General features: G+C 45.8%; 3 protein-coding genes across 3 annotated transcripts; all 3 read right to left on the bottom strand.

Moving 5' to 3' along the window:
- Positions 1 to 1,775: 1,775 nt before the first annotated feature.
- On the bottom strand, positions 1,776 to 2,465 carry H257_16460 (hypothetical protein; the record flags this gene model as incomplete). The annotated part of the gene is made up of 1 exon (XM_009844888.1): positions 1,776 to 2,465. One exon carries the CDS (start codon positions 2,463 to 2,465, stop codon positions 1,776 to 1,778), a length of 690 nt encoding a protein of 229 aa, XP_009843190.1.
- Positions 2,466 to 7,024: 4,559 nt separating this feature from the next.
- On the bottom strand, positions 7,025 to 8,158 carry H257_16459 (hypothetical protein; the record flags this gene model as incomplete). Its single annotated transcript, XM_009844887.1, has 2 exons — positions 7,025 to 7,174; positions 7,841 to 8,158. 2 exons carry the CDS (start codon positions 8,156 to 8,158, stop codon positions 7,025 to 7,027), a joined length of 468 nt encoding a protein of 155 aa, XP_009843189.1.
- Positions 8,159 to 10,795: 2,637 nt separating this feature from the next.
- H257_16458 (hypothetical protein) lies at positions 10,796 to 11,326 on the bottom strand. Its single transcript, XM_009844886.1, has one exon. The coding sequence runs from the start codon at positions 11,296 to 11,298 to the stop codon at positions 10,996 to 10,998; it is 303 nt and encodes a 100-aa protein (XP_009843188.1). The 5' UTR covers positions 11,299 to 11,326; the 3' UTR covers positions 10,796 to 10,995.
- Between the last annotated feature and the right edge of the window lie 1,036 nt (positions 11,327 to 12,362).

Raw genomic sequence — 12,362 nt, 5'->3', positions numbered from 1 at the left:
TTTCCACGCTAGCCAACATGCATTATTATAGTCGTAACGTTAGTAAAACCTTAACATCCCCAATGGTGCGTTATAGACTCGGAACCTCTACAATTTTGAGTGCCAATTTAAGTGGTATATTTTAATCTTCCTTTTTGTATGTAATTGTGAATAGAAATTCAGAAGTTCATGTATGATTGGTGCATATTCAAATAACGAGCTATGATAGGTGCATTTTCCTACAACCTAAATTGGCACATACGTCATAAATTGGCACTTTACGTTAATCAGACTGTATTTTGACGTTTGCCGTCACTGTATTTACTTTTTTGCATCCCCAACGGTGAAAACGGCAAATATATAAAAAATGCTCACGAGCAGTGAACCAAGTCAATAGGGTAGTCAAGGGAGGCAACTCCGATCTCAATTGCGCTGCATTTTCTATACTACCAGTAAGTACTAACGAGATATCCATGTTTGCAATTGATTGGTGAAAATACTTTAAATAGTAGTCAATGATTGGCTCCTGTATTTTGCTCTTCGGTGTTCGCAAAACGGTAGAAATGGCCGAATTGCCATGTTGCCAAAACCACATATTTGACCCCAAAAACGGTAAAATAGCGTTTACCGTCGCATTATTGGGGATGCCCTTACAGCCCAAATGGGATCTCCTCAGGATAAACTATACTATCGACAGTCTCCTTTCAACTTCCCGTATTTTCCCCCATTATGGGAGGTCCAACAGCGGCAACTTCTTTTTCCGTGCAATTCTGCCTTCATAGTCTTCTATTACACCATCACGGAATGAAGGGCTCAACTCGTTCTTGAACGTAAACAGCAAAGTGTACAACTTGGTGCAGCTCCACCCCTACGCCCCCAGCGAACACACCATCGGGGGGGGGGTTCGCACCAAAACAAGAAAAATCTGGCTGTCGTGGGCGTCTAATTTGCCATGGACCAGTATAACTCACGGAACCAGTTTCGTGGACCAACTTTTCAATGAGTGGAGTGTGCTGGAGCCAATGCATACAAAACCCCGAAACCCCGGCGGAACAACTGCAAATGTGGTAAGATGTGATTCACCGCCCCAACTATTTTTAAAAAATATTTTACTCCGTACAGGGTACTGGAGTACTATTAATAGTATTACTACGTAGTAGTTTTTATCATCCACTCGATGTTGCAATGCTCCTTGTTTAGTGGCAGGATCATTCGAAATACTGCGGAACCCGCCCCCCCGTCCCCCCCATGCGACATTACTCACTACAGCTGTACAGTACTGTAAACGTTCAAAGTACAACAATGAACAAATTTGTCAACTTGCTCAATGAACTACATGTACTGTACTGTACATTTCAATCTCGATGTTTTTGCCTACTTCAAGTGTACAGTACCCCAGTAGGAGTATTACAATTATACTACTACGTACTACGTAGTACTACCGATACTTGTGCGTCGAACAACTACACTACCATGGTATGTAGCATTAGTACTACGGAGTACTGCCGGAGTAATCTAATTTCTCATAGTATTGCACTACAGTACTGGAAAATGCGTGGAAGTACCTGAAGGGCCAAATCGACCATTATTCGATCCCAAGGATGTATACTTGGATGCAGGGGGGCTTTCCTCTTTGCAGCAAGTAACTTAGTAAACTATCAAAACTATGTTCATAACAAGGTGGAACATAACGTTACTAAAAACGTAAAACAAAATATATATACATTGGCCGACTCGTTTAACGACAACCTCCCGTCCATATCAAAGCCAGTTCAACACATAAACTACTACGATGTTTAGTCATCGGCCGCTTGAATCAACGTGACCGAACGACCATTCAGTGCCTGCACGGGGCGGGCGTTGGGGTGATGAATCACATTGAACCACGCCGTCAGTTGCTCCTTGGACAAGGTCTGCACCTCTTGCAACACATTCCACTCGACGCCTTCCGTGTACGGGGGCGTAGTGAGCGACCCCGAGTACCGGTACACGTTGCTTTCGTCGACATCCAACGAGCCAGGGTTCAAGTTGGTGATGTTGTAGCTGTCGCCGGGATTGTGGAGCTGGCTAAATCCACGGAACATTTGATCGAGGAACTTGTTAGGTTTGTTCTGTGGGTCCAAGTCAAAGAAGATTCCAACGACGGCCAGGTTCTTGTTCTTGTCGGCGTGTACAAAGTGCACTTCGAACGGGTACTGCTTCCCCCCAAGGGTGTGTTCACTGGGGGAGTGGGGGTGCAGTTGCACCGATTTGTACACGTTCCCGTTGAGGGTCAAGTGCGAGTCGAGGCCAGCCGACCACGTTACCTTGACCGTGTGATCGTCGTGTAGCACCACAGCAGGGGCTTTGTTAAAGTCGACGGCAAACTTGCCGTTGTTCGGCTGTGCCTTAATGTTGACGGGCAAGTCGATGGGGGACTGTCCGTTGAGCGTTTGGCCAGACGCAATGGTGGCTACGATCGCTGCGACACAGGCGAGAAACTTCATCTTGTGATGGTGGTGGTGGTGGGGAATGCAAATTGAATTGTGACGACTGGTAAGCTTAGCAGCAATCTAGTAACGTTATGTACAATTTGACGGTAAGTTACACTCGTTTGATAGAGGACCTGCGGTTATACGGTTGCGTCGCCTGTTGTGGTGGGCCGGGGTTTCTCTGATTCGTTTCGGGATAGTTTGCAATTGCAGGCACCACATGCTGCCACGTCATCGACTGACCGGCCAGTTAGTCCATGAGTGGATTATGTAACAGGTGGTCATGACAGATCAATTCCGTCGTTGTAGACGTACGTACTGTAGGCCTGTTTTTTTAGCTTCTTGAAGGAATATGACGGGGGGGATTTACCACAAGTACTGTAGTCGCCCTCTGTGTAACCTGGGAAGCCCCGCCAATAATCTGGTTTATACATATGCAAGGCGCATTCACTGGGGGATGTTCTTTGTATTTCCAGCAGTTTGCCATGGCTAACCTTTGGAATACACAACGCCCCTAGCAAAGATATCGCAATACCAAGACAAACTTGCAAAGATCAAAGATCATAGGGAATTCGTCAACGCCGCGTGTAGACTATTGGATCGATCGCACCCGATTTGGTGTAAAAGGTGGGCAATGGAATTGAACGCAAAAAATACACCGTTTGCCCTTGGACTTGGTTTTAATATGGGTGTCTGGGATACGCCAGGATCAGTTCTCGTGTTGAATTTTAAATTTCATGCGTTCATGTACTACTGTACTGTATTGTTGTAGCACACCGGGAGGCTAATTCCCCGACTAAAATGGTCTCACTGTTTCATTTCTCAGTCACATTGATGAAATTATGCATCCCTTCCTATCCCGTAGCCCTGTAACCTGGCTACCCCCCGTTGAGTATATTCTGGTATAATACTATGAATAAATCCTCGGGGTTAACTGGTACGAGGCGAGGTGGTCCGAGTATACAAAGCCCCATATAAACACGCAAAAGATACAGCGTTTGGTGTATTTTCTGGGAAATGAAACAGTACCGCTGTTTCCACTGTTAATCGCGGAATTATTGTACCACGCCGGAGTAATGCTCGACGGGTGCGCGGCACTTGACCCCATTGACAGCCATTCATCTACATGTATCGTACACATCGATGTATAGTACTATATACGTCGTGAACTTACTGTACTAAGTTACGGGCTTGAAGAACACTACTTTTTGCATGCATGTACCTGGCGTATACACTAACTAACTAGTATGTCAGCGTCTTCGTATCAAGTCACACCGCGATATATTGTCCATGGATTACCCGAAATGAGAAAGTCGCGAATTGAAACGTGCCACTGGCTGGCTCGTGAATCATGTAAAGGTCAAGGTAAGAGCCCGCCCCCAGCACATGAATGGAATGCACTTCCAACCTCACCCACACGAATTTCTGCACAATATCATTGTCGAGCATATTATTGGCTAAATACTTCAGCCAATCATGGCAATGTGTTTTAGTGGCTGCATCCGTGCCAACGTGCTCGGTCGGCGAGGTCTCTGGGGGGCCATGCTGATGATATATGCGCAGAGTGTATCTTGTTGGATGAGGTCTCCAAGGGGCGTCGGGGTCGCTGCCATGGTTGCAGTGTATCAATATGCACAGGAAGCGGTGATCGTGACGTACAGTACAAGTAGTCCCCGACACCTCGTCGCTATGTAAGTACTACAGTGTTTGCCAGAAAAACTCGACGACTTGTATTATACAGTACACTGTAGTACTGTAGCTGTCAAGTGGGCGCACATTGCAGGGTGCTTTCCACTTACTAGTAATAGGGGATGTCCTCGTATGTGCGCCTCAGTGCCTGACCAATCAGCGGCCTCCACCTAGCTAGCGGGGAAGCCTCCACACCACTCATCTTAATTCACTCTTGGTTTTCCCCTGTTTTGCGCTCTTGTCCTCCTGGACATCCGCAGTACCCGGTCGCTACCCTCCCTTTCCTCCTCTAAGTGCTTGGGCCTATTTTGCCCCTCTTGACACTGTACTACAGTACTGTAGATTAGAAATGACTTTATGGAATTCGCACGGTGAGCTACCTTGCTTCCTCTTAATATCCAATAAGCGTCCATCACACCTAGTTTCTTACATTCGATTGGTTATACTACTGGCAGGAGAGGTCACAATGTTGAGCTTACTACTTGGACGCTTGAATTTTTAAGCTTCGTGTGATGCTCCGGAGAATTCTGCCTCGTGTGCTCATGCGGTTGTGTGAGCGGTGGCGCAAGCCGTCTTGGTGCCACCCATCGCAAGTGCTGAAGTGGCCGTTTTAGCACTTGCGATAGGTGCTACCAAGACGTCTTGCGCCACCGCGTTGGTGACCCAACCGAGTGCACAACATAATGTTAGGTGCGGGGGAAAACACATTGGAAATAGTCGGGATGAACTCATCAGTTAGGGACGGTGTACAGCACCGACACGGACTGGATGGTCGAAGGATGGCCATATGTTTTCGATTGTCGAAGCAGATTTCGTGGTGTCCTTGGCCTGCTCCCCATTGGACGAACCGGAGTACGCCCACGACGGCGGTGGTGATGACTTGCATCAACCGCCACCACACTCTCCCCAATCAGTGTAGAAAGTATCGCACTGGGCGTACTTCCGTGCATGATGAATCTACGAAAGCGATTTTCGTGATTTCACGGCATCTGATTGGACATATTTGATCAATTTTGAAAGTTCACCATGCGAATTACAAAACCAGATAAACACATGAAAAATATAAATCACGTATACAAACTTGAAGATAGCTTTAATTGAAACTAAATAATTTCAGAATTATTTATAGAGTTCGCAAGGTGGTTCACCTTGCGCAGCATACAAAAATGCCTGTTTCACCTTGCTTTTTCTGGTTAATGGACCAGTGTACGACAGTACTACGTACAGTAGTACTAGAACTTGTTAATAGTACGCCGATGACCGTAATTAGTACGGATTGAGAATTAGTATGGATTCGGATTTAGTGCGGTCCTCACTAATACATGTGTGATGGAATTCGAGAAATTTGTGGTTGGTACGTAATTAGTGCGGACAATTTGTGGAATATTGGGTGTTTGGGATGTATGCCACGAAGCCCAATTGCTCTGGTAATCATAGAAATCCATAAGTGTAGTGTAATAACCCTTGTACATGATGTGTCTGCATTATTGACTATTTACATCAATGCCGATTTGTGATGTGACTTTCATGACAAATCCCACATACAAAAATCACAGATAATAATCCTTACTAATTCTCAATATTCAAATTGGCGCGGTCCGCACTAATACATGTACAGTACATGTGCCGTAGGTCTGGTGACGAGGTTGAAAATTAGTGCGGCCCGTACTAATTATGGCAACGGTTTACGTGATAAGGGCTAGGTGTAGTAATGGCCAAGGACTCGAAGCTGTCCAAGGGCATATGAATTTAATTATGCGTTGTTCACCAGGGAATTCTCTACCTTTAGGACTATTTAGAATTCGATAACGATGAAGCAAGACGGAGATATGCCCATTTTTTTAAATCAAATGAAAGTTGTACTACACCTTTTTGCAGTTAAGTTGGGCGAATGCCCTATATATTTGGCTGGAAACCATTATAGACACGGAACCTCTATGATTTTGAGTGCCAATTTAAGTCTTATATTTTAACCTTCCTTTTTGTATGTCATTGTGAATAGAAATTCAGAGGTTCAATGTATGATTGGTGCATATTCAAATAACGATCTATGATTGGTGCATTTTCGTACGACCTAAATTGGCACATACAGACAGCAGTGACTTAAAATGTGATTGAATTTTTTTTACGCAGACTAATTAGATTAATTAGACTAATGTATAATTTTATTACGTGTTGCGAATTGAATGCAATTATATTTTTGATCAAATTATTTTAAACGGATACAAACATCAAGGTTTTTAAGGAGAGTCATGAATTGGTTCACCTCAAAAGCCGTGACCATAAAGCTCAAAACATATAATATTCGATACAAATCTCCCCCAATCATACTCAATGATACGTAGATGGCCAGTTTATGGTGCACAGGACAGTTTAAGGTGCACTCAAATTGGCCAATGAAGTTGGTTGAATTTTGGAATAGCCAATCGAATCACTACATAGAAAAATGAAATCGCCAAAATATAAGCAAAACCAGCGTACATATTTTATGCTTAAAACGTACACCACAAACCGTCCCTCCTATTTTGCCTTAACATGAGTGGAAATCGAAGCAAATGAACGCTAAGCTGAAGTCTAATCACTGTCACGCCGACTAAATAATCAGAAGAATGCCCACCCTTTCGGCTTCATGCAGCACTTTTCAGAATTGAAATCTCGGTCCTAGAGTAAGTTACATTCTACGACGAGGTCTCTTTCAAGTGCAACATAAATTGGCCATCTACGTTAGCGTCATAATCGTTCTCGTTCTCGAGCTACTGGGATTTAAAGTCATGGCCAAAAATAGTGTAACTAATCGATGCATTACCATAGTACGCAGTACGGCGAAAGTAAGCGAAAGTTCTTAGACCTTGACCACAGACAAACATTTCAAATTACTAGACTCCTTAGCAGCACCTTGTGGGACTAGCGAGACCTTGAACAGGTATGATTTCCCCCCGAGGGTGTGTTAGCTGGGGCGTGGGGTGCAGTTGCAGTGTCAGTGACTTGTACTCGTGGCAGTTGAGGGCGGTCAAGTGCGAGTTGGCTCCAGTCGACTACGTCAGCTTGACAGTGTGGTCGTCGTGCAGGAACAGGGAGGGGGGCGCATTGGAACGCCACGGACACGCCGCCTCGGTTGGCCTGCGGTTGAGGGTGTTGGACAGGTTGATAGGGATTGACTTCTCATTAGTGGCGATGTTGGTCAAGGCAGCTGGCTCACATATACATCTTTCCTCTTTGGAAATTGGCCTAGCGTCATTACAACTTCATCTGTATAGTGTTATTACCGTCAAATTCGGGTGCAGCGAACTTGGCCTCGGAAATTCATCTAAGTCCTGGTCAAATGAAATTCGCGGCCAGACAAATATCCAATCACAATCACCAAACTGTAAGGTCATCAATGTCTCCTCGTTTGCGAGATGCAGATGTCTCCCCTGTATGTTGGCCTACCTCAATCGTATGGATACACATATCACGACTTTGACTACGCGAAACCAACTCCCACACCGACAGGTACCTGAAGTGGACTCTACTAGTGCCTCCGTTTACCCCAGAATAGAATTTTCGACCTTCCCCAACACCAAGCCTGCTTTCTTGCCTGCCATCGCCACTACTGAGAAGGCAATCCCCCATCAACACGTCCAACACCCTCAACGCCAACCGAGGCAACGTGTCCATGGCGTTCCAAACGCCCCCTCCCTGTTCCTGCACGATGACCACACTGTCAAGCTGACGTAGTCGGCTGGAGCCAACTCGCACTTGACCGCCCTCAACTGCCACGAGTAAAAGTCACTGCAACTGCACTCCGACGCCCCCAGCAAACACACCCTCGGGGGGAAACGATACCTCTTCAAAGTCCACTTTGTGCACGTCGACAAGAACAAGGGTTCCGGGGTTTCGCCCGCTGCAAAACCCTGGCAAAACGTACAACGGGCCAGGCTCAACCCTGGGTCGCTAGGCGAAAGCAGCGTGTACTCGGGGTCGTTGACCACCCCCCCGTACTCGGAAGGCGCCGAGTGGGACGTCTTGAATATGTCCATACAATTTCCAAGTATCAATTGAAGCAGTGGCCCAACGTCATTCATCACAACAACTCCCGACCCGTGCAGCCGTTGAATGGTCATTCAGTTACTGGGTTCAAGCGAAGGACTGCGACGAAGAAGACTAACGAGTTAGGTTCGTTGTCCAGTAGGCGAGCAGCCCCGCCAGGTGCTGCTGAGAAGTCTAGAATGGTTTTGTCTCTGTTTAAGGTCGAAGATCTTTCGCTGTCGTACTGCATAGTGTATTTTATACATACAACATTCCTCAAATTCGTTTCGTAGCAAACGCTGTAATTTCTGTACGGTACGGTACACTCAGTAGTACTACAAGTTGTTTGGGGCTACATCCTAGCCCTTACTGACCGACCTCCTCTGAACCATGCTCCACCTTACCACAGATGGCAACTTGCAAAGTTTCGGACTCCACGCTGCGACTAAAGAAATGATCGATTAATCTGGACAATCACTACAAAGTCAAATTTCGGTCGACAGTAGAATACGCCCCCAATGCCCTTATAGGTGCGGCATACGAATGCGCTGTGCTTATTTGGTGTAACGGTAGTAACCTCACGCGAATTCCAGAGTTAGTTGGACTGTAACAATAGTAGTACAGGAGATTCTGCTGGGAAAACGTAAATTCCACCCTATCCACCTGACACAGCCATTCCTTGATTGCAACAGTACTACTGTTGGTTACGCAATTATTTCACTTGTTCTAGTTGTGTTGTAGCAAAATGCAGTGTAAACCAAAATAATGCATTCCAGCTAGAGGTTAAGCGCATTGTGTGGTTAGCGATAGCTAACCACTGGCGATACAACTTAACCCCGGGAATAGCAACAACACAAGGGGGTGAGGCTACAAGGATACTAATTATTTTCACGGGAGTGATTGCGCAAGCACCAGTGAAACCGTTGCTCCCAGGGAATTATTTCACCTGTCATTAGAGTACAGATCGCACTCCAGTTTCAGCAAAACACCTGCCATCGTTGAAGCGTCATGATATTGTAGCACCTAGGACACATATTAGGTGAGAAATAACTAACGTTAGGTGTGGATGGTTGGCAAGAAAGGGGTCGCTAAAGCGTTAACCTGTCAAACCAATCTTCAAAGTGCAAGCTGCGGTTGTCGTCAGACTCCTTGCGGCAACGATTCCTTCCAATAAGTACCGACATAATCTGTACACGATAATATTTTACTGGCTGTGAGGGCGAGCAATCGAATTCCATCAAATCTTGGCTCCGAGGTTGGTTCTAATGTGTCGCCTTTCCAGGCTAATTCCCCTACAAGGAGTTAAACCCTGCAGAATACATAAAATACCCTGGGTTGGGGAATTCCTTAGATACGACGACAATCCACCACTCATACTGAGATAAAACCTTGTAACCTGGGACTGCGTCCTACCCCAGGTGGGCACATTCTTCGAAGTATAATTTTATTCTCGGGGATAAGCGCATCGCTAGCGGTTAGCTATCGCTAATCATTGGAGGTGGTTTAACCCCTAGCTGACATGATAATGGTGTTTTGCCATGGTAATCCTTAGGACTGTAGTACTTATTTGTGCAAACTTCGAGTGCATTGATTGGCTAATTAAGTTTCTCAAAATTCCCCGATTTCCAGGGGTGGCGAATTATTTGCATCACACGTCTCAAGTACAGTAGTACTGTACCGTACTACTCCGAGTAAAGTTTTGAAAATATTAAACATCACACCACTCAAATTAAAACGTACTGTACGAACTGCAGTACTATTAATAGTACTAGTATTAATAATTCGTACAGTTCTAGTACTCCGGAGTACTAGGAACTACTCTATTGATTGATATACTACGTAGTTCTGCGTACTATTTTCTCAATACGTTTTCTATACAGGGCCTCATGCGCTCGCTAATAACATAGAATACATGGTGAGAAAGTGAGATTGTGATAAGGTGAGGAACGAGCAAGTCTTGACATGATGATTTAACACACCATCTGGCAAGCAATTTGAAAAAGTTCACTGTCAAGTCGCCAACGCCAACACAAAATAGACAGAACACATATGGTACTACTCTCACTTCTTGTGGTAGTACAATCAAGCACAGTACTCCATACCAAAGGTCCACATCACCCGTGGAACAGTTTGTCGCACGTTGCGCAATTGGTTTTGCCCTTGCAATAACGCGCTAACGTTATACCTAGTATGGTATACTACATACTAGTAGTATGTAGTGTCGTAGCCATACTGTACTACAACTTACAGTTAAGGATGTTTTTTCACATACCGTTAGGGGTGGGTGTAACATGGGCAGATTACTCCCATTTTCCACATACGTAAACCCATTTTGATCCGGATACGGGATCCCCATGTTTTATTGTCGAAAGTCCTATCCGTGGGCGGTCGAAACACAACGCACTCAGCGGAATACCCGCCAAACTGCACATGGTTGTATCTTGCATCGCTGTGTCATTGTCAAAAGCCCTGGGGTTCTCGGTTGACTTCATTGCGGAATCCACATATCCGGACAACTAGTCAAGGGAATGTGCTCCTGGAGCCAGACGTAACGCGACAGCTGGTATATAATACTACGTACTTCGAAGTAGTATTATACTACACCTTGATTTTGAGGTTGTGCCGTGCAACACTTTTGATTTTCCATCGCTATGATCAAGTGTTTGTTTTACGAGTGCCGCAATGCCGTCGAGTCTGGCAGCGCCAAATGCATCTTCCATCGCAACCGCAGTCAATGCAACGCACCTCACTGCCGCAACCAAGCCTATGCCCGAGGGCGATGCGTCCGCCACGGTGCTCGAAAGAGCTGCCTCCTCGATGGATGCTCGCATTATCGGCGAACTGGTGGCTACTGTGCCCGACACACTACTGCCATTCGAAAACACGGCCAAGCGCTCCACGATTTGAATGACATGGAATCATCTGGGTCGTTCAGCAACTTGGAACCGCTGGCATTCGCGTACAACACAACCACATCCGCAACATCGTGGAAAATGGACTTGGCAGATTGGGCCATAGTGCGTGATTTACTCCGAGATGACGATGCTGCGACTGGCAATTGCTCCCCTTGGTCACCCACCACAACCACCACCACGGCGACTACAACGACCCAGGACACCAGCGTTGCGATTAGCATCAGAGTTCTATCCATCTAACTGTTAATCTATTTAAGCTCTGGGACATGGAAAACACTTTTCACACAATCGTAAGCTCGGGTAGCGACGAGTACTGACTGCTAAGGGGACGAAGTGGACTGCCAGCTCAAGTCCACGTGAGCAAGTTGATCCAAGTGGTCAAAAATCCCCACAGATCGGTTTTATTTTGAATTGCAAGCAAACATCAGAACATGGGACAGGCGTCGCGGGACATGTGGTTTTGTAGCTCACGTTGAAGTTGGCGTGTACCATGGGTACTGTACATACAGTAATTAGGTGCATTTGCGTTTGCAATGCAGTGTCGAGTACCAAGACATTTGAGAAACGTGAAATAATAGACGAATTCGCCATTGTGAATTGAGCGAAATTAGGTACATTTGACAGAAATACGATCAAAGTCCTTCCCCCTCGGAGTCGAAAAGTCGCACCTGTCTGTGCGGTTGGGAGCTGCTGAATTTCGACACAGACCGTTGCTCCGACTTCGGTCTGTAGTACGTAACGAGTTGATTTCGTGAAATTCCATCCTACAGGGGTCTTAGTACTGTATCATATTAAGGATCCGAGGTCTCCCGTCCACTAACGTTACTGTAATATTGGACCCCCCGTCCGGCGGCACTATAAAGCTCACTTTGTCAGCACCGTGCACCAGCAAACACAGAGCATACTACTACCTAAACTTGGTTGGCTTTATCGTGGAAGAGAGTTTGAAGGATCGCCCAGTCAGTGCTGTCGACCAAGTTCCACGACCATGGCTGATGTAGTATTTATTCCAAAGGGCTAAAAATCTTGTAGAAAGTGCAACGCGACAGGCTCCACAATACTGGTACTTGTACCTGGCTGGTACAATATGGTGACTGGCCTTCACTCGAACAATGGAGGTGTACGGAATAATTCCCTCATTAGTACACTGTTGTTTTGACCCGAAACATTGTTTCAATGAGGGAATTATTATATCCGTATACACCTATTCGCCAGTAGCCCTGTAACCTGGGACTCCGTCCTACCCCCGGTGAGTACATACAATGCTAAATCTCCGGGGTTAACTGCATCGCTAGTGGTT

This window comes from Aphanomyces astaci (genome assembly GCF_000520075.1).
Source record: "Aphanomyces astaci strain APO3 unplaced genomic scaffold supercont1.86, whole genome shotgun sequence".
Lineage (NCBI taxonomy): Eukaryota > Oomycota > Saprolegniomycetes > Saprolegniales > Verrucalvaceae > Aphanomyces > Aphanomyces astaci.
This window is presented reverse-complemented; position numbering and strand designations above follow the sequence as displayed.